A 22,919-nucleotide genomic window follows, 5' to 3' on the forward strand; every position below is an offset into this window, starting at 1 on the left:
TCCCAGGTCACTTTTTAAACTTGAAGATGTTGGATATCTTTGGTCCGGTGTGTTCCTTCACATTCCCTTTGTCTAATGTTGAATGTCTGAAGGGCTGAGGCCATTTATTGTGTAAATTATGCAAAAAGGGGACGCGCCCCCCACTGTATGTGCAGAACTCACCAGCCGTGGTGATTTGTGTTCTCCTCTCCTGTCCTCCTTCCTCTCCCTCGGTGGATGATGACGTCGCTCTGTTTAATTTGGACATTGTGGTTTGTGTTGATTTGGTTTCAGCAGTGAGTCACAGGTGGTGTTTTGTGTTAAACAGTTAATATCCACACACACACACACATCTCAGGGGACTTGACGTGCACCGTTTCATCACACCGTGACCACAGGCACGTGACAGTGGGAGCTGAACCTGCGGTCAGACCCTTTACTGTCTCGGCCACCCTTCACCACCCTGCCTTTGTCTTTTGTTCTTTTCCTGGCAGTAGAGCTTGAGGGGTTCTTCATGTTCATCACTCACTCGTTTGTTAACCACGTGTGTCTGCACGGGCGGTGAACTTTGATAATGAGCCACCGTCTGCCTGCCAGCGCCACCCCACTCCGTCTTTCCTCTCCTCGTAAATCACAGGAGACGCTGCAGCATGTTTACCAAAAGTGGCTTCCTCTCCCTTTCATGTGGCACTCGGTGACCTCGTCCGTCGACACCCTGCGCCACTGTGGGAGAAAGTCGGTGACACCTTGACCGACACGTCGTCTCTCCTTTTGTTTTAATGATCCTCTGAGCTTTTCTTCAGCCTTTGGAGCCCCTGGGTTACACGTGTCTTGTCCGGTATACGGACCCCCGTACACATACGTACACACAGGACGAAGGGTCAAGTGTTGACGTCCCCTCTTTCCACATTTCTTATGAAAGTGAGAATGACCTGTGGTCAGTCAGTCGGTCAATGTCTAACCTGCTTACTCCTGAACAGGCTCGTCGGGGTCTGCTGTAGCCTATCCCAGCTAGCACAGGGCACAAGGCAAGTGACATTTGTAATCTAAAATATGATTGTGACAGGTGCTCAAGACCATCACACCCCCCCACCTTGACCAGATTTTGTGTTCTGTTTGCAGTGAGAACCATTTTTAATCCCGCTCCTGCGGCCGCCGAGCTGGACCCGGAATTTTACTCCTCATCAGATGTGTTCTGCTGCAACGAGTCAGAGGTAAGTTAACAGCAGGGACTCTGGGAAAATAGAAGAAGATGTGGCGGCGCTGTGCTTACTGGCTGGCAAATCGCATTTACCAGGCGGTTAAATGAAGGTCACAGAGTCAACATCAGTTAGGGGTCTGGTTTGAGACAAGAGATACAGGATGGGAGTTAACTGGTGTGAAGTGAAGTTGGAGTCTTTTACGTCTGTTGAGTGTATAAAACATAAGTGAATTGTGCTTAGAATGAGTGGGGACATGTGACGATGCGGGTTCGACTCCATGCTCCCATCTTGCTTCTGAGAGCCCTTGAACCCGTCACCGTCGGTAATGTTACTGATGAGCACGGCAGTGAGGCACAACAATAGAGCAAGGGGACGGTGTAAAAGTGCAAGAGTGCTTTTATTAAAATTCAACAGAACAACAATCAAAAACAAAGTGTCCAAATAAAGAAGTGCAGTGCATCAAAGATCATTAAATAAATAAAGAATCCTGAGTGGAGGTTAAAAATGCAATAAACGGAAAAAGCAACAATCCTTTAAAACGAGGTTCAAACAACGCTGGAAGCAGACCCTTTAAAATGCAAAGCCCGCTGTCTTCCTTTATCTGGCGGCTCCCCTGCTTCTCCCATACGGGCTTCTCAACAGGGGAGTCGCCCTCTCAGCAGCTGACCGGTTGCCTTTCGTTCCCTGGCTCCGTACGCCTCCCTTACTGGACCGAGACTTGGGTTCCTCAATGGCCAGGTCTCTCACGCTGAGGCACACCTTCCCAAGACTCCACGACTCCCGCTGCCATCTCGGCCTTACACGACCAGCCGTCCTTCATCCCTGGTCACTCTCCGCTCCTTCTGCCCCACAGAGTGTCGGCCAAACGCCACTGTTAGGGCTCACTGTCCAGCTGCCTGCCTGTCTGCCTGCGAGCACACACTCGCTTTCGCTCACATCAGTTCTCTCTCTCTATACGGCTTCCTGTAACCTCCGTCTCTTTTCTTTTTTACTTCCATTCCTTTTTTCTTTCTCTCTTAGCCGCCTCGTGCTTCTGTTTATGAAGAGGACGTGGCAGCTGTGGCAAATCAGCAGCCCCGGAACAATCACGGATGCAGACCACCTCTCACCTGTGCACTTAGGTGAGAAACGGCCACATCACGAATCACCCCAGGAAACAACTTCAGCCACACAACCACCACACTGCGAGTGCGGCGTTTATTTATTTAAAAAGTGCCCTCTTGACATGAGCTGTGGACCCGCTATACCACAAGACAGTTAGAGAGTTTACTCAGAATGTAGCAGCACTAGCTACTAGTATGGACTTCAATTCCCAGCAGCCATAGACGAGCTGTGCTATTGGGTATCATCGGGCTGCTGCAGAGGTTTCTGGAAGGAAGAAACGTAATGAGGTGCTCCTTTTATAAATCAAACCGTAACACCCCAAAAAGGATTGCGATTGTCTGTGTTCACCCTCAAGTTGCTACGGTGGCACAGCGGTAGTGCAGTTCACTCGCAGTAAGGAGACCAGGGTTCTCGCCCCAAGGACTTCGCGTATTGTCCTGTATCTGTGCGTGTTTCCTCCCACAGTCCAAAGGCATGCTGGTTAGGTGGACTGGCGATCTCGTGTGTGTGCTTGGTATATGAGTGTGTGTAGGTTTGCCCTGCGATGGACTGGTGCCCTGTCCAGGGTTTGTCCCCTGCTCTATGCCCTGCATGTAGGCCCTCCAACCTGCAGGGAAAAACCTGGGGGTTGTTGGCAGTATTGGCACTCCAGCCACCGTAAAAAAGCCTCCTGCAACTGCTCCATTCCATCTGAACTCGTGTGGGGCTGAGGCGTCACCCGTCGCATGGCTGCACTGAGTTGGTTTGTCATGTGGTGTGTGTTGGCACTGCTGCGCCTAACCTCCTCTATGCCCTATGCTAGCTGGAATAGGCTCCAGCAGACCCCCGCGGGTTTGAAAATGACTGACTGACCCTCAGTTGGATTTCAAATACAACCACTTTGGGTCAACATTTTTATGGACTCACGTGCTTGTTCTGTCTGCTCGCTTGTGTGGTTTCATCTTGGTTGGTTACGTCTTCATCTGTGTGTGTGTTCTCTCTTGAGTATCACATCTGGCCCTACGAGTCTCCTTCATCAAAGAATCAGTTATCATGTGTTTTGTGTATGAAATATTTTTGTAACAATGAGCGCGTTTCCATGTGCTCCAATAACCCGGCTAGTCACAGCAACCTGGGAAATAAAAATGCCTTGCAAGCCCGTATTGCCGATTATTGGCCTCTGAGAAACCTGGTTGACACACGTAGATTTCTCTGTGAATAATCGGATTATGTGGCCATTGTGGACCACCAGGAGGCGTACCGCTCAGACAGGCTAAGACACAAGTTCAGCACAACACACGTTTTATCCTTCAGTGAGGAAGCGTCTTCTGTTGCTTCCCACTTCACAGTACAGTACAGTACACTAGCGCCAAATAATATGACACACTCCTTTATCTCTCTTCTTCTGTCGCCTCCACTCCTTCTCACACGCTTTGTCCTCCACCTCCTGACTCTGGGTCGTTTTGTGAGGCCGATCCCGTCCTTTTATATTTGCCATCTGCTCTTCCGCCCACGTGTTCTGTAAGCACTTGTGGTTCAGGTGGAAACGTCATATCATATGTCTCTTCCACAGCACCCCATGGTACCCAACAGGGCTGAAATGTTGAACTCCAAGTCCCATGGTGCCTTGTGGGAATTCGGGGCACCACTCTAAATCAAGGATAGATAGATAGATAGATAGATAGATAGATAGATAGATAGATAGATAGATAGATAGATAGATAGATAGATAGATAGATAGATAGATGAAAGGCGCTATATAACAGATAGATAGATAGATGAAAGGCGCTATATAATAGATAGATAGATAGATAGATAGATAGATAGATAGATAGATAGATAGATAGATAGATAGATAGATAGATAGATAGATAGATAGATGAAAGGTGCTATATAACAGATAGATAGATAGATAGATGAAAGGCGCTATATAATAGATAGATAGATAGATAGATAGATAGATAGATAGATAGATAGATAGATAGATAGATAGATAGATTCACAAAGGCTGCCATCCTTCCATCTTTAGAGCGTCCTAGCCGGGTTGGGCTATCGGCCGTCCCTTACACCATGTAAACCCTAAACTGGGTTACTGTTAAGGATTTTGAGCTCTGCACATGTCTTTCATATTCTGTCAGCCCGTGCGTGTTTTTTCTTTGCAAAGCTTTCAGCAGCTACGGGAAGAAGCATTCATGAAATAAATTCCAAAGACAAATGTTCGGGTGATCTCATTCATCCTTCTCCTGGCTGAAACATCTGTTGGTGAAGAGAGATTCACTGATCTCGACTTTGCAGACGATGCTGTGATCTTCTCAGAGTCAATGGAGGCTCTCGAGAGACTGAGCGAGGAGTCGGAGTGTCTGGGCTTGCGAGGGTCCTGATAAAAACCAAAGAGCCAGGACTTTAATGACCTCTTGGGCACGGCCATCAGCAGTGTGTCTGTCTGCGGGGAGAGTGCCAACCTCGTCATTGAGAGGTTTACTTACCTGGGCAGTGACATTGATGTCTCTGGTGACTCTTCTTATGAAGTCAGTAGACGGATTGGGAGAACATAGGGGGGTCATGCAGTCACTGGGAAGGGGTGTGCGGTGCTCCTGATATCTCAGCAAAAGGATGAAGGTCTTTAGAGTCCTGGTGCTTCCTGGTTGCGAGACATGGATGCTATCCAGTGACTTGAAACAAAGACTGGATTCCTTCATGTGTGTCTCTTTGGAGAATCCTTTGGTATCGCTGGTCTGACTTTGTGTTGCTCATGGAGTCCCGAATGACCCACATTGTGAGGGAGTGTCAGTTACGGCACTACAGCCATGTGCTATGATTACCCGAGGGTGATCCTCATTGTTGAGGACCCGAGTGGCTGGACCAGGCCAATGGGTCGCCCACGTAACACCTGGCTGCGGCAGATAGAGGGTCATTTCCAGAGGGTGGGACTGGACCGCGTGTCTGTCTTGCCAACCAGGATCCTGAGCTGTTTCATCAAGTTGTGCTGGCAGTGACACGCTATACCAGTGTATGTCCCTCAACCTGACCTGACCTGACATGACTTGGGTGAAATAAAGAAATCACAAAATGTAGCCACACAAAAAAGAAATTGTTGTTAAACTTATCAGCACAATCTCAAGAGCAGCAGAGCGACACGTTAAAAGTAGCACACGCTGTGTAGTCTGATTAATTTTTAAAGTAATGAGTAACCTAATGTATATCTTACTGAAGTAAATACCCGCACTGTTCTTATTACCCAGCAGCACTGAACGTAAGACAAGAGGCACACGCACCGGTATAGGGCTCAACAGACACCTCTGAGTAAAGCGTCAATATGACTAAACATATTTAGAAAATGATCACAGGCTGCAGGCTAATTCTCATTATCATTCACGCTGTACGCGCTTGTCATCGATGGGTGATGTAAGGAACATTATAAATGAAGAGAGCAGGATTACTTGGCCTGAGTGCTGTGTCTGTGTGTAGGAGAGCAGTAGATCCCGCTACAATAAATAACCGTGCTGCTCCTGTTTCAAGCGGAATAAAGCTGGTTTCGCTAAAGTACTGAGACTCAGCCTCGTGCTTTGGGGTGCAAGACAGGGACTCGCACGTGACAAAGTGGATTATTAAAAAAGCAGGATTGTGCCCTTAACGGGATTATTCACCTGAATCCGGTTATGTGTGTGCAGGTAAACACGTTGATTGTGTCATATTCAAAAATAACAGCAATGCAAGTACATACACTGGTAGGCCTCATTAAATACGCACTTTAAGATGCCGTGTAATAAAACTCGCACTCCCACAGTCGCTCCTCAGATCCCTCAGGAGGACACCTGCCCTGCTCACCCCACTCACTTGAGCTTTCAGTGTGTCGGACTAGCCCCCCAGAGTGCCACCAACTAACGCACCTTCGCGGGGCTCCATCTCGTGCTGTCTCCTCCTTACAGGCGGCCAGCACCACCCGCTTAGACTGCCCTTCTCTTCACTTGACCTCTGCACATCTTTCCATCTCTATCTCTATCTCCCTGTTTTCTTCCATTTCTCTTCCACGACTTATCTATCTCCATTCTCTGGTGTCGACCCGTGGGCGCAGTGCCTTAATCACGCACTGCAGGAAACCAGTGAGGCAATCGAGAGTGACCGCACCCTCACGTGCAGGTGCGACTCGCTCCCACTACCCCATTAACTCCCCGCGGACGTGCAATCGCGCCCACGGAGAATGGTACGGCTATACGGATTTAAAAACCCGACCTTTTTTATTGGAAGCCGTGGACCTGCTATACCACTTAGAACTCCAAGCCCTGAGTCTGATGAAGGCCTGGTGCTACTTAATCCCATCTCTGCAGTGAAGCAGGGTGGTGCCAGCATCATGCCATGGGGACAGAGAGACTGGTCAGAACTGAGGAGGAGGAAAGAGGGGTTGGGAGCATCCACCAATAGCACGTCACCACACCCACCACATGATGAACCACTCAGACTGGGACCCAAGTGCAGCGGGTGACACCTCAGCACCACACTGGAACAGTGGGAGGAGTGCCAACCCTCAAGTTTTCCCTGTAAGTCGGAGGACCAGCTGGCAGAGCTGGATGCAGAATAACGTCATACCCAGGATGGAGTGAATGCAAGTTAAGGGTCCAAACGAGTGGAAACACTTCTGCTGTTTACAGGATTCAAAGTGGCAGCCTTGCGATTTCCGGCGCAGATCCCTAACCTCAGAGCCACCAGGAGTGGCCTAAGGAGGAGGAGGAGGAATGCTGCCAAGTCCAGAGAGGTCCTTGAAGAACACCTGCTGCGGAGGGCACACCACCTCAGAAGGGCCAAGACAACCCTGGAGTGGCTTTGGGGACAAGTGTCCGAGTGTCTTCGAGTGGTCCAGCCAAAGCCCTGATTTAAACTCAGGAGAACATCTGTGGAGAAACCAGAAGATGGCGGGTCACAGATGTTTCCCATCCAGTCCAACAGAGCTGGAGAGGTCCTGACTAGAAGAATGGCCAGAGCCAAGCTTGGAGGGACGTAGAAGAGATGTCTTCTTTTGGTTTTTCATCCATTTTCAAACCTCTCTGAAGACGTGTTTGTCATTATGGGATGCTGAGGGGTTCCGAGGACTTTGTGAGCCTGCTGTATTTTGAGGTGGGGCTGCAGTGCACCACTACTAGACGGGCCGTCCACCTCGAAGCCCGTAAAGACGGAGCGACCACACGTTGCGGAGCACAAAGAGTGCGCGGCGGGGTCACCGCAGGTCAGCGCCCTTTGGAGAGCGTGCGAAAACAGAGCCGTCGATTTACGGTAAGCCGCGCGGCCCGTGTGACTGCAGCTGTCAAGGTGGAACAGTTTAAATTGATAACAGAGTCGCGGCCGGCGGCGTACAAAAGAGAAGAATGTAAAACGGCGAGTAATGGAGATGCATCAAGTGTGCGCCGTCATGCCCGGGGGGCTGTGTGGGGGGGGTGCAGATTGCTGACAGAAGGTCTTTTTAAAGTGGTCTGGGAATGAGGAGCCATTGAAGCCGGGTGGGGCATCGAGGACATGAAAGACATGCCATTCGTGCCCACCCTGCCCCCCCACGCACGCTCATAAACAGCCTTTATTTGGTTGGGGTTTGTTTTTTTTTATTTTTGGTCGATTTCCAGGAACACATCTGTCTTACAATCTGGTAATCACACCTGGGAAGGGAGCCACACAGTTTGGGGCATCGCATGCTGCGGCAGTAACCCTTGGCGAACATCGGGACTGTGAGCGCTGCCAGCAGGCCCAGCCGTTCTGGTGTCGTGAGTTGAACTCCGTGACGAGGCCACATGCCGATTAGCTCGTATCTGAGGTGTCCTTGGCCTGAGAGGTGTGCTTGGGGGTCATTCCAGAAGTTTCCTTAGCGTCTGTAGATGTCTCTAACGCTAACCCTTAACTCACATGGCTGATAACGTCTGCCCATTAGTGAGACATGTAAGTTTGTGCAGCCTTTCATGGCACCAAAAGTCACTATGGCACCTGGTGTGTCTCGATTGGCATCAGAGTGTTGTTGTCCCCTTGGACATCGTCATCTTCTGACCACCACTGAGATTTAAACACTAAGTAAAGAGAGAGACTCAGCGCCACCTGCTGCTCAGACAGTGAACTACCTGAACTGAAACAGCAGCACCTCACGTTTAACACCAAACGGCTTTGAGGTGACAAAGGACAAAGCACAGTGACACGCACTGCACGGCACACACAGCACATACAGTAGCAGCGGCATCTTCCCTAAATCCTCTGGTCGGCATAAAGCCAGCTGTGGGAGATGATCAGGTACCCTGTCTGATAAAAGATGGAGGTCGGCCAGCATGGCACTTTCATGTACTTAAGAGTGGAACTGCCACCCGTTCTGTGGGTGCTTCACTGTGCAGCTCAGCTCTGACAGCAGAGTCCTCGCTGACAGCAGGGCCCACCAGGACAGTCGACATCCCGTCACCTCTCTTCTTGTTTAGGGTGCAGGGAGTGAGGCCAGAGTCGGGGGGGCTACAAGTCACGTCATCGATTTGTCCAGAAAGTCATCCTCCGCTCTGAAGGACTCAAAAGGGGGGTTAGTTAAGGGCACTGCTAGCACCCTGGTCTGTCCCCATACGTTCTGTAGCTAGCGTGTGTGACACAGCAAACGACTGAACAAACAGGCCTGTCCTCTCCACGTCCTCCAAGCAAAGTTTAAGGAGCACACATAGTGTACCCCAACACAGGCTTCTTCAAATTTAGTAGCGTGGTCTTCGTCAGGCTGAAGTGTATTGTCTTGTGAGTCTGACCTCCTGTCTTTGGTTGTTTTTTGTATTATTACTGTGTCCGTCTTTAAAGTAGCAAATGAGTGATTACAAAAAAAAAATGGATTCAGGTGATGACATTCAAGCCCCATCTTTAAGCTGGCAGGTTCAGGCTGGGCATACGCACACACATGAAATAAGATCATACTGCAAAAAAGTCAGGAATTGATTTGTGTGGTGTGCCACTGAAAGGTCACACATTAACTTTAATGAGAGAGACAGACAGATAGATAGAGACATATGAAAGACACTATATGATAGATAGATAGATAGATAGATAGATAGATAGATAGATAGATAGATAGATAGATAGATAGATAGATAGATAGATAGATAGATAGAGTGAAAGGCACTATATGATAGATAGATAGATAGACAGATATGAAAGACACTATATGTAGATAGATAGGTAGATAGATAGATAGATAGATAGATAGATAGATAGATAGATAGATAGATAGATAGATAGATAGATAGATAGAGTGAAAGGCACTATATGATAGATAGATAGATAGACAGATATGAAAGACACTATAGATAGATAGATAGATAGATAGATAGATAGATAGATAGATAGATAGATAGAGTGAAAGGCACTATATGTAGATAGAGTGAAAGGCACTATATGATAGATAGATAGAGTGAATGGCACTATATGATGATAGATAGATAGATAGATAGATAGATAGATAGATAGATAGATAGATAGATAGATAGATAGATAGATAGATAGAGTGAAAGGCACTATATGATAGATAGATAGATAGACAGATATGAAAGACACTATATGTAGATAGATAGATAGATAGATAGATAGATAGATAGATAGATAGATAGATAGATAGATAGATAGATAGATAGAGTGAAAGGCACTATATGATAGATAGATAGATAGATAGACAGATATGAAAGACACTATAGATAGATAGATAGATAGATAGATAGATAGATAGATAGATAGATAGATAGATAGATAGATAGAGTGAAAGGCACTATATGTAGATAGAGTGAAAGGCACTATATGATAGATAGATAGAGTGAATGGCACTATATGATGATAGATAGATAGATAGATAGATAGATAGATAGATAGATAGATAGATAGATAGATAGATAGATAGATAGATAGAGTGAAAGGCACTATATGATAGATAGATAGATAGATAGAGTGAATGGCACTATATGATGATAGATAGATAGATAGATAGATAGATAGATAGATAGATAGATAGATAGATAGATAGATAGATAGATAGATAGATAGATAGATAGATAGAGTGAATGGCACTATATGATGATAGATAGATAGATAGAGTGAATGGCACTATATGATGATAGATAGATAGATAGATAGATAGATAGATAGATAGATAGATAGATAGATAGATAGATAGAGTGAAAGGCACTATATGATAGATAGATAGATATGAAAGACACTATATGTAGATAGATAGATAGATAGATAGAGTGAAAGGCACTATATGTAGATAGAGTGAAAGGCACTATATGATAGATAGATAGAGTGAAAGGCACTATATGATAGATAGAGTGAATGGCACTATATGATGATAGATAGATAGATAGATAGATAGATAGATAGATAGATAGATAGATAGAGTGAAAGGCACTATATGATAGATAGATAGATAGATAGATAGATAGATAGATAGATAGATAGATAGATAGATAGATAGATAGATAGAGTGAAAGGCACTATATGATAGATAGATAGATAGACAGATATGAAAGACACTATATGTAGATAGATAGGTAGATAGATAGATAGATAGATAGATAGATAGATAGATAGATAGATAGATAGATAGATAGATAGATAGATAGATAGAGTGAAAGGCACTATATGATAGATAGATAGATAGACAGATATGAAAGACACTATAGATAGATAGATAGATAGATAGATAGATAGATAGATAGATAGATAGATAGATAGATAGAGTGAAAGGCACTATATGTAGATAGAGTGAAAGGCACTATATGATAGATAGATAGAGTGAATGGCACTATATGATGATAGATAGATAGATAGATAGATAGATAGATAGATAGATAGATAGATAGATAGATAGATAGATAGATAGATAGATAGAGTGAAAGGCACTATATGATAGATAGATAGATAGACAGATATGAAAGACACTATATGTAGATAGATAGATAGATAGATAGATAGATAGATAGATAGATAGATAGATAGATAGATAGATAGATAGATAGATAGATAGAGTGAAAGGCACTATATGATAGATAGATAGATAGATAGACAGATATGAAAGACACTATAGATAGATAGATAGATAGATAGATAGATAGATAGATAGATAGATAGATAGATAGATAGATAGATAGATAGAGTGAAAGGCACTATATGTAGATAGAGTGAAAGGCACTATATGATAGATAGATAGAGTGAATGGCACTATATGATGATAGATAGATAGATAGATAGATAGATAGATAGATAGATAGATAGATAGATAGATAGATAGAGTGAAAGGCACTATATGATAGATAGATAGATAGATAGAGTGAATGGCACTATATGATGATAGATAGATAGATAGATAGATAGATAGATAGATAGATAGATAGATAGATAGATAGATAGATAGATAGATAGATAGATAGAGTGAATGGCACTATATGATGATAGATAGATAGATAGAGTGAATGGCACTATATGATGATAGATAGATAGATAGATAGATAGATAGATAGATAGATAGATAGATAGATAGATAGATAGATAGATAGAGTGAAAGGCACTATATGATAGATAGATAGATATGAAAGACACTATATGTAGATAGATAGATAGATAGATAGAGTGAAAGGCACTATATGTAGATAGAGTGAAAGGCACTATATGATAGATAGATAGAGTGAAAGGCACTATATGATAGATAGAGTGAATGGCACTATATGATGATAGATAGATAGATAGATAGATAGATAGATAGATAGATAGATAGATAGATAGATAGATAGAGTGAAAGGCACTATATGATAGATAGATAGATAGATAGATAGATAGATAGATAGATAGATAGATAGATAGATAGATAGATATGAAAGACACTATATGTAGATAGATAGATAGAGTGAAAGGCACTATATGATAGATAGATAGATAGATAGAGTGAAAGGCACTATATGATAGATAGATAGATAGATAGATAGATAGATAGATAGATAGATAGATAGATAGATAGATAGATAGATAGATAGATAGAGTGAAAGGCACTATATGATAGATAGATAGATAGATAGATAGATAGATAGATAGATAGATAGATAGATAGATAGATAGATAGATAGAGTGAAAGGCACTACAGTGGTGTGAAAAACTATTTGCCCCCTTCCTGATTTCTTATTCTTTTGCATGTTTGTCACACAAAATGTTTCTGATCATCAAACACATTTAACCATTAGTCAAATATAACACAAGTAAACACAAAATGCAGTTTTTAAATGTTGGTGTTTATTATTTAGGGAGAAAAAAAATCCAAACCTACATGGCCCTGTGTGAAAAAGTAATTGCCCCCTTGTTAAAAAATAACCTAACTGTGGTGTATCACACCTGAGTTCAATTTCCGTAGCCACCCCCAGGCCTGATTACTGCCACACCTGTTTCAATCAAGAAATCACTTAAATAGGAGCTGCCTGACACAGAGAAGTAGACCAAAAGCACCTCAAAAGCTAGACATCATGCCAAGATCCAAAGAAATTCAGGAACAAATGAGAACAGAAGTAATTGAGATCTATCAGTCTGGTAAAGGTTATAAAGCCATTTCTAAAGCTTTGGGACTCCAGCGAACCACAGTGAGAGCCATTATCCACAAATGGCAAAAACATGGAACAGTGGTGAACCTTCCCAGGAGTGGCCGGCCGACCAAAATTACCCCAAGAGCGCAGAGACGACTCATCCGAGAGGTCACAAAAGACCCCAGGACAACGTCTAAAGAACTGCAGGCCTCACTTGCCTCAATTAAGGTCAGTGTTCACGACTCCACCATAAGAAAGAGACTGGGCAAAAACGGCCTGCATGGCAGATTTCCAAGACGCAAACCACTGTTAAGCAAAAAGAACATTAGGGCTCGTCTCAATTTTGCTAAGAAACATCTCAATGATTGCCAAGACTTTTGGGAAAATACCTTGTGGACTGATGAGTCAAAAGTTGAACTTTTTGGAAGGCAAATGTCCCGTTACATCTGGCGTAAAAGGAACACAGCATTTCAGAAAAAGAACATCATACCAACAGTAAAATATGGTGGTGGTAGTGTGATGGTCTGGGGTTGTTTTGCTGCTTCAGGACCTGAAAGGCTTGCTGTGATAGATGGAACCATGAATTCTACTGTCTACCAAAAAATCCTGAAGGAGAATGTCCGGCCATCTGTTCGCCAACTCAAGCTGAAGCGATCTTGGGTGCTGCAACAGGACAATGACCCAAAACACACCAGCAAATCCACCTCTGAATGGCTGAAGAAAAACAAAATGAAGACTTTGGAGTGGCCTAGTCAAAGTCCTGACCTGAATCCAATTGAGATGCTATGGCATGACCTTAAAAAGGCGGTTCATGCTAGAAAACCCTCAAATAAAGCTGAATTACAACAATTTTGCAAAGATGAGTGGGTCAAAATTCCTCCAGAGCGCTGTAAAAGACTCATTGCAAGTTATCGCAAACGCTTGATTGCAGTTATTGCTGCTAAGGGTGGCCCAACCAGTTATTAGGTTCAGGGGGCAATTACTTTTTCACACAGGGCCATGTAGGTTTGGATTTTTTTTTCTCCCTAAATAATAAAAACCACCATTTACAAACTGCATTTTGTGTTTACTTGTGTTATATTTGACTAATGGTTAAATGTGTTTGATGATCAGAAACATTTTGTGTGACAAACATGCAAAAGAATAAGAAATCAGGAAGGGGGCAAATAGTTTTTCACACCACTGTATATGATAGATAGATAGATAGATAGATAGATAGAGTGAATGGCACTATATGATGATAGATAGATAGATAGATAGATAGATAGATAGATAGATAGATAGATAGATAGATAGAGTGAAAGGCACTATATGTAGATAGATAGATAGATAGAGTGAAAGGCACTATATGATAGATAGAGTGAAAGGCACTATATGATAGATATGAAAGACACTATATGTAGATAGATAGATAGATAGATAGATAGAGTGAAAGGCACTATATGTAGATAGATAGATAGATAGATAGATAGATAGATAGATAGATAGATAGATAGATAGATAGATAGATAGATAGATAGATAGATAGATAGAGTGAAAGGCACTATATGATAGATAGATAGATAGATAGATAGATAGATAGATAGATAGATAGATAGATAGATAGATAGATAGAGTGAAAGGTACTATATGATAGATAGATATATAGAGTGAATGGCACTATATGATGATAGATAGATATGAAAGACACTATATGTAGATAGATAGATAGATAGATAGAGTGAAATGCACTGTATGATAGATAGATAGTGAAAGGCACTATATAATAGAGTGAAAGGCAGTATGTAATAAATAGATATATACAGTAGAGAGATAAGAAAGGCACTGTATAATAGATTGATTCAAAGTCACTATATAATAGATAAAGTGAAAGGCACTATATAACAGATAGATAAGAAAGACACTATATAATGGATGGGTGGACTTTATTTGTTTCCAGGGGGAAATTAAAACTTTACAGAAACTCAAGAAATAATCTTTAAGACACACAAGAGCCTGTTGCTTGACTAAAAGCGCTGCTGCTGTCGACCCCAGGCCTGTAGGTGGCAGTAAGCAGATCTGCCCACTCGTGCCACTATTTTTTTTTTCCTTTAAACGCCTGCCAATTGGAAGTTTTTTTTTTAAATTATTATTATTATTATCCCGATGCCCCTCTGGTTAGGTGGGCAGCATTCAAGCTCAGAATGATTTCCTCACTCGTGCTCCGGCGTTGAAGCGCGTTACTCGGGATGATGCGCCTTATTTCTCTAGGCGGTCACGTGGGTGAATTCGCTAGTATTTCAGTGACTGGAGAGGACATTTTAATTTGAATGGTCCCGAGCTCACTTCTTCACCATCACTCTTTTCCGCTCGACTCTCCGTAGTGAACTAGTGCCGCAGTAGCTGAACTTGTCCTGAGTCGCCATGTCATGTAACAGTTGTCCAACTTTTTTTAAAGCGATCGCACCTTTCTCGTTTATGGAGACGGGTCAGTTCTGCGTCCCTCTCTCCTTCTCGTCCATTTTCAGACAAGCTGCTCCCATGATCAGGTATAACAGGCGCTGAGTTACGAGAACATTTACTGGGGGTCTGCTGTAAGTTATAGACGTCGGTCGCCTTTAAATTCGTGACCCTCATCACTCACCCTGTGACAGTCTTCAAGTTCACAGACTCTTCAAAAGGCAGTTGAGGCGTTCTTAATTTAGAAATTCATTTTAAATTAACGTTATCAAGTCGGAGTCCAAATCTTAATAATAGTTAATTAAATATCCTTGTCGGGGAAATGCGACAGTCACAAAGCCTGGTGATGCGGACCCCGAGGGGCGCGTCACTGACATTCTACCATCTTACGTGCAAGCAACGGAAAAAAAGAGAGAAGCGCGTAACGAAAGTCGCAGCTACCGTCCAGGTTGTGACATCGGGCTGTGCATCTGTGGCCGTCCCCAGACCTGTCACACGTGTCCTAAATGTGCGTGAGCACAGCAGTGGGCTCTTTTATTTATGGTGACTCCTTGGTATTACCATGCTTCTGTTACACCTGACATCTTCTATTGCTGAAATAAATTCGGCGTTTTTGAGTCACAACGCTAATCGGAGGCTACGCTGACAAAGCTGAGGGCGGCTCTGAACTCTACTAGTAAATCCAGTACGCTTATTGTGCCCCCCAGTGGGGCGGGCCGGGGCGGGCCGACCCTCCCGCTCTTAATACATAAACGCCACCGCTTCTCATCGAGTCCTGTGCCAGCAGAACAAACGGGGCGCTTTATTATCTGAGCGTCCTTTACCATCGCAGCCTGAGCCCCAGCGGCGAGTGTCCGTCCTGGAGCTGCCTCGGCCGCCATGAGCCCCGTGGAGCCGCGAGCCCTCGGAGGGCCCTGACATGCCCGGCTTCTCGTTTGGGAAGGAATGTGCGTGGGAGACGCTGCGTCGGTCCAACTGCATTCCACAGGACAGGCTCACCGTTTCCTTTCTCATCGTTGCACACTTTAATTACGACTTTAATTACGCCTCTGATGTCAGCAATTCCACAAAGATAAGCTGGGAATGCTGATGTAAGTTGTGAAATAAGTCGGAATGTGTCGGTCCGTAAGGACGAGAAGTAACTGGGAGGAGATCTCGGGGAGAACAAAAAGACAAGCGAAGGAGAAATCCGTGCCATGTCGGTGCACCGAGTGCCTGTCACCGTGCGCCTCGTTCTGAGGGAGGGTCGGCAACCCGCCAGACAGACGGAGGATGAGGGGGGGGGGGGTCGACAGGTTGTCTCCTGCCTTGAACCAATGCTGCCGAAACTGGCTGCTGCATCCAACAACAATCTAATCAAATTATCATTACATGGCACTGGAGAGTCGTGACAAGTAAAAAAATTACAGGACTGTCACCATGCTTGTGATATCTAAACACTACTGTCAACGTGTCCGTCTGTCTGTCTGCTCATAGAGACTCATTCCCATCCATCTGTCTCTCCATTACAGCCTTTTCTCCTCATCTATTATATAAACAGGATTCTGAGATTAATTCCTGTATTTATCTCTAGTAGGATTGACTACTGCAATGCGCTGTTCACTGGATGTTCAGTTAATACAAAATGCGGCTGCAAGAATTATTACAAGAACAAGAAAATATGAACACATAACTCCAGTTCTTAAATCCTTACACTGGCTCCCGGTTAAGTTTAGGGCAGATTTCAAAATCCTCCTTTTAACATATAAAGCATTAAATGGCGGAGGTCCGGCTTACTTGTCTGAACTTATCATGACTTACAAACCTGAGCGCACATTAAGATCTCAAGATGCCGGTCTGCTTATGATTCCAAGGATTAATAAAATAACAGTGGGAGGTCGAGCTTTTAGTTACAGGACCCCTAAACCGTGGAATGGTCTGCCTGCTACTATAAGAGATGCCCCTTCGGTCTCAGCTTTTAAATCCCGGCTGAAGACTCACTACTTCAGTTTAGCACACCCTGACTAGAGCTGCTGATTAACTGTGCAGACTGCATCTCTGTTGTTAGTCATTAGCACTTAAACATCAGTAACATGATAGTTCTAATTTGTTACTAACCCTCACCAGTTCTGTTTCTCTTCTCGGTACTCTAAGGTGGTACTTGGTGCCATGGCCCACCTGCCAAGTTGTTTTGCCTGCCTAAGGTAAAGTCATCCCTGATAGAGGATCACAGGAATCATGGAGTAGAGGGGTCCTTTCTTCTGATTGGCTGACCCAGTTTTGATTAAACTGTGGGATGGCCAATGGGGGAGGCAGCTTGATGGCTGAGGTCTTCAGGACTCTAAACAAATCCAAATCATATTATAGGATATTGTCTACTGTTAAATTCTGCTCTGTACTTGTAATATTTATATTGTACTATTATATTGTATTGAGGATGACTTGTGTTCTCTTCTGTCTATTGTATTGTATTGACCCCCTTTTCTTTTTGACACCCACTGCACGCCCAACCTACCTAGAAAGGGGTCTCTCTTTGAACTGCCTTTCCGGAGGTTTCTTCCATTTTTTACTCTACAAGGGTTTTTTTTGGGAGTTTTTCCTTCTCTTCTTAGATAGTCAAGGGGCTGGGGGGCTGTCAAGAGGCAGGGCCTGTTAAAGCCCTTTGCGGCACTTCTTGTGTGATTTTGGGCTATACATAAATAAATTGTATTGTATTGTATAGCGCCTTTCACTCTATTATATAGCACCTTTCACTCTCTCTATTATATAGCGCCTTTCACGTTATTATATAGTGCCTTCCACTCTATTATATAGCACCTTTCACATCTATTATATAGTGCCTTTTACGCTATTATATAGTGCCTTTCACTCTATATATCTATTATATAGCACCTTTCACTCTCTTTTATATAGTGCCGTTCACTCTATTATATAGCACCTTTCACATCTATTATATAGTGCCTTTCACATCTATTATATAGCGCCTTTCACTCTATTATATAGTGCCTTTCACTCTCTCTATTATATAGTGCCTTTCACATCTATTATATAGCACCTTTCACTCTATTATATAGTGCCTTTCACATCTATTATATAGCGCCTTTCACTCTATTATATAGTGTCTTTCACATCTATCTATTATATAGCACCTTTCACTCTCTATTATATAGTGCCTTTCACATCTATTATATAGTGCCTTTCACTCTCTCTATTATATAGCGCCTTTCACATCTATCTATTATATAGCGCCTTTCACTCTCGCCATTATATAGTGCCTTTCATGCTCTCCATTATATAGCACCTTTCACTTGATCTATCAATATATAGTGCCTTTCATATCTATGTATAGCGCCTTTCACTCTATGTCTCTATCTATTACCTGCATTTCTCGGCAGTTCTTTGACGCTCGCCTCTTGTCTTTTCAGGCTGAACTCCTCACCGGATTCGAGGTTACAGATGAGGAGATGGCCGGGAAGGCTGCTGTGGTCCTCCTGAGCCGAGGGTGCCACTCCGTCATAGTCACCTTGGGAGTGAAAGGTTGCCTGATGGTGTCCGTGCAGGATGCGACCCCCAAGCACATTCCTGTGGGCTCCGTGCCAGCGGTGGACACCACGGTAAGTTGGCACGCCTGCCAGTCTGTCTTTATGTCATGTCTAGCGCCTCATTTTCTGTTCAGATCGTTTCAATTCACTTTTACCACATCAAGTGACACTCGACACCACAGAATGACAAAGCAATGGCAGAATTTTAGAAAAATTTATGAAATGTAAAAAACTGCGCTCTCACACGGACACGAGTGTCCGGACCCTTTGCTGAGCACTGCAGTGAAGCCCCTTTGGCAGCCTGGGGATTTTCTGCCCAAATTGGACGGAGACACCAGCTGATGGACGGCCATTTCCAGGTCTCGCCAGAGATGTACGATTGGGTTCAAGTCCAGGCCACTCAAGGACGTTCCCAGCATTGTCCCCAAGCCACTTCTGTGGTTTACCTTGTTGGACGGTGAACCTTCTGCCCAGTCGGAGGTCCTCGGCACTCTGTGCAGGTCTGCTTTGAGGGGTATGTCAGTCCCTTAGTCCCTGCTGATGCCACCACCACCACTGTCATGCCACACTGCTGGTATTGCTATGGCACAGGTGAGCAGTGGTGTGTGGTTTACTCCCGATGTGACACTTGGCATTGAGCCCCGGTCTCATCAGACCCCAGAGTCGAGGTCCTCACAGGCTGGGTGTCCTTTAGGTGCCAACTCTAAGCGAGCTTCCATGTGTCATGTGTTGTAAAGCCCAAATTGGCAGAGTGCTGCAGTGGTGGTTGTGCTTCTGGAAGCTTCTCCCACCTTTATGCAGGTGCCCCGGAGTTGAGCCAGAGTGTCCCATCGGGTTCTTGGTCACCCCTCTTATCAAGACTCTTCCTCTCACCGCTGCTCGGATTGGCTGGACAGACGGCTCTAGAAGGAGTTCAGAATTACGGAGGCCACCATGCCCTTCAGAGCCGTCCCAGATCTTCACCTCAACACAGTCATCACTCTGAACCCTGTAGGAAGTTCCTTGTACCTCCTCATTGCTTGGTTTGTTGTTCAGCTGGCGGACCCCCTGTAGACTGGTGTGTGATGTGCTGAACTGACCACAGGCGGACTCCAAAGCAGGTGTAGAAACATCTCAGCAATGACCAACAGAATGCCAGGCACCTGAGCCAATGCCAAGGCAGAGGGACAGCTCAGCTTTTATTTCTTAATGCATTTGCTAACCTACTAAACTTTGGTTTTCACTTTGGCATTCTGGGGTGCTGAGGGTCTCTGTGTTGACGCAACCAATGAAATGAAACACTTTGAGCGTACAAACTGTGACAGAAGCGAAGGGTCTGCAGGCTTTGTCAAGGCGCTATATAAAGCTGAAGTGCACATCCACGTCCTTTAGTCTTCCTCCATCCTTTTGCACAGGGGGCCAAATTGTAGTGGGGGTCCTGCACCTGGGCAGCGCAGGTCACCCCAGCTTGTGTTCTGCAGTTCCACACCGTCCAGCCACATTGTGCCCAGATGCCCCCAATCTGAAGAGGGTCGACTGATTGGCGTTGTTTAGTTCCAAAATGTTTCTCGTTTTATTTAGCTGACCGCACCTGTGAGAAGGGACCCCTAGGTGGCATTTTTGGGACTTGGCTCGGGTATGCAGTGTGTCAAGCACATGGTGGGTGTCATCAGTTGCCCGGAGATATTTTATTCAGTGGCTCTGCACCTGCACGTTATAACACCCTGGGCACTGCTGGGCACCCTGCTAGTAAAAAAAAAAATTAAAAAGTCAAACGGCGATGATGTCAAATTTAATAAAAATCTCAAACTGTGTAACAACAGATGTGACAGGCACGTTCAGGAGATCAAACTCGGTGCGGGCACAGAGATGGCGCTTCTTATGGTTTGTTGTAGTTGGGCTGTGTGGGGGCCACAGGGAGGCCATCTTAAGGCGGCCAAAGCTCACCACTTTCACTTGTGCCCTCTCAGCCCACACATGCCCACTTCTCATTCTCACTGCCCAGTTTGTCCCTTGTGGTGCCAGTAGTGGGCTACTGAGGGAGAACAGTGGCGGCCATGCAGTTCAGAGAATACACGGCTGGTCCTGCGCTCACTCACACAGCCTGCTAGTGGACTGGTGGTCCTCCATGGACCTGACAGGTTTAACTTCTACTTTATTATTATTATTATTATTATTATTATTATTATTATGTCACATTGTTTGATTGTTTACTTTTCTTTTTTAATATACAGTCCTGTTTTTTTTTTATGCATTTTCAGTCTCAGGCTCAGCCAATAGGGTTGCTGATAATTTTTTTGTGAATTTCCCCTTGGGATTAATAAAGTATCTATCTATCTATCTATCTATCTATCTATCTATCTATCTATCTATCTATCTATCTATCTATCTATCTATCAAGTCCTTTGATCCCAGGGGTGTCAACTGGACGGGGGGGGGGGACGGGGGATTATTGGGGGCAGTTTGTCAAAAGTTTGAACGAAGTACTTGAGGCCGAGTTACTGGGACAAAGCAGGATTAGGTTAAAGTTCTAAAGAAAAGTGTCACCGCATCACCAATGAATTGATGACATGCCGGGGCACCTGGACAAGTGGGCAGCAGAGAAAGAGACAAGTGAGAGACAAATAGAGAGAAAGAATGAGAAAGTGAGTGAGAGAGAACAAGTAAGCAAGAGACAGAGCGAGTGAGAAAGACAATGAGTGAGAGTGAAGTTTGTTTTTGAGTTTTGAATTGAACTTTATGAATTAATAATCAACAAGTCATTTTGAGAAATCTGAGAGAGAAAAAGAGTGAAGGAGTGAGTGTGTGAGAGAGAAGGTGAGTGAGTGACAGAGAGTGTCCTCTGTGCCCCTGCCACTCTCACCCTGCTGGTGTACACTGGGCTCTCTGATTGGTTCTTTTGAGTTCTGGTATGTGTTGTGATTGACTGCTGCACCAGTGTGGCTTTGTGTCACTACAGGAAGCCTAATGACTTTCCCACAGTGCACTTCTCAGCAGTTACCCAGGGCCATCCACTGAACTAAATGCTCCCTGCCGGATCCCGAGGTCCTGACTGTGTGGGCCGCTGCACCTGACATTCTGAACTCGACGAAGCCCAGGAATTTACAGTTACAAAGGCCTCCTGGGCTCGCCACACTCCTTCATGTCCTCCTTCCTCCCCGTATCCCAAGTGCTGAGCTTGCAGGATGGAATCGTTGACCTGGCTCTGCCATGACGTGACTCAACTCCTCGAACCGCCTGAGTCAGCGCAGCCCGCCACTTGTGGTTATCGTCCTGCACTCGCGGCAGGCCGGCCTTTCATGGAAGATGTCAGAGACTTTTTACAAAATCTTTCCAGTAAGTGCGTTTGGGCGCATTGAGAGTTCTGTTCGTCCAGGAGGGGCCCTCAGAGGAAGAGGAGGAGGAGGAGGAGAATAAAACACAAAAAAAAAAACAAACAGCAGAGCACGTCACAGGCCTGTCTGTCTGTCTCATATAGTGCCTTTCAATGCTCAAACATTTTTATTAGTTAAATATATTAAGTAGTAATTTAGAAATTGTGTTTTATGTTTATTCAGGTTCTCTTTATCTAATATTAAATTATTATCTCTGAAGATCTAAAGCCACTTATTGTGATAGAAGAAATCAGGAAGGAGGCAAATACTTTTTCACAGCACTCTACCTATCCATTATATAGCACCTTCTATATCTGTGTGTTAAAGAGTGGCGTCTACCTATTATATAGTGCCTTTCACTCTATCTATCTATCTCATATAGTGCCTTTCACTCTATCTATCTATCTATCATATAGTGCCTTTACTTGTCTATCTATCTATCATATAGCACCTTTACTTGTCTATCTATCTATCTCATATAGTGCCTTTCACTCTATCTATCTATCTATCTATCATATAGCGCCTTTACTTGTCTATCTATCTATCTATTATATTGTGCCTTTCCTATCTATATATCCATTCTGTCATGTCGGTCCTTGAAGTGTTTGACTACATTGGCTCTCTTAGCCCCTCTAGTTGGTATGGACGTCTAGGACGTCTTTGCCTACACGTACATATCTTCTGTTTTTATGTTGCGAATACAGAAATTCACAAAATAATCAAATAGTAAACTACACAAGAGAATTCCCCCCCCCCCCCCCCACCACCACCACCACCCTTAGTTTGGCT

At 44.2% G+C, this 22,919-nt stretch overlaps 1 protein-coding gene across 1 annotated transcript in view; it reads left to right on the top strand.

Moving 5' to 3' along the window:
* Positions 1–22,919, top strand: part of rbks (ribokinase) — a 171,567-nt gene that overhangs the window by 142,648 nt on the left and 6,000 nt on the right. The window contains exons 7-8 of the mRNA XM_028796333.2: positions 1,102–1,193; positions 18,661–18,849. Coding sequence (XP_028652166.1) covers positions 1,102–1,193; positions 18,661–18,849 — 281 coding nt within the window. The remainder of the gene's footprint in view (positions 1–1,101; positions 1,194–18,660; positions 18,850–22,919) is intronic.

The sequence above is a fragment of the Erpetoichthys calabaricus genome, chromosome 3 (genome assembly GCF_900747795.2).
Source record: "Erpetoichthys calabaricus chromosome 3, fErpCal1.3, whole genome shotgun sequence".
Classification (NCBI taxonomy): Eukaryota; Metazoa; Chordata; class Cladistia; order Polypteriformes; family Polypteridae; genus Erpetoichthys; species Erpetoichthys calabaricus.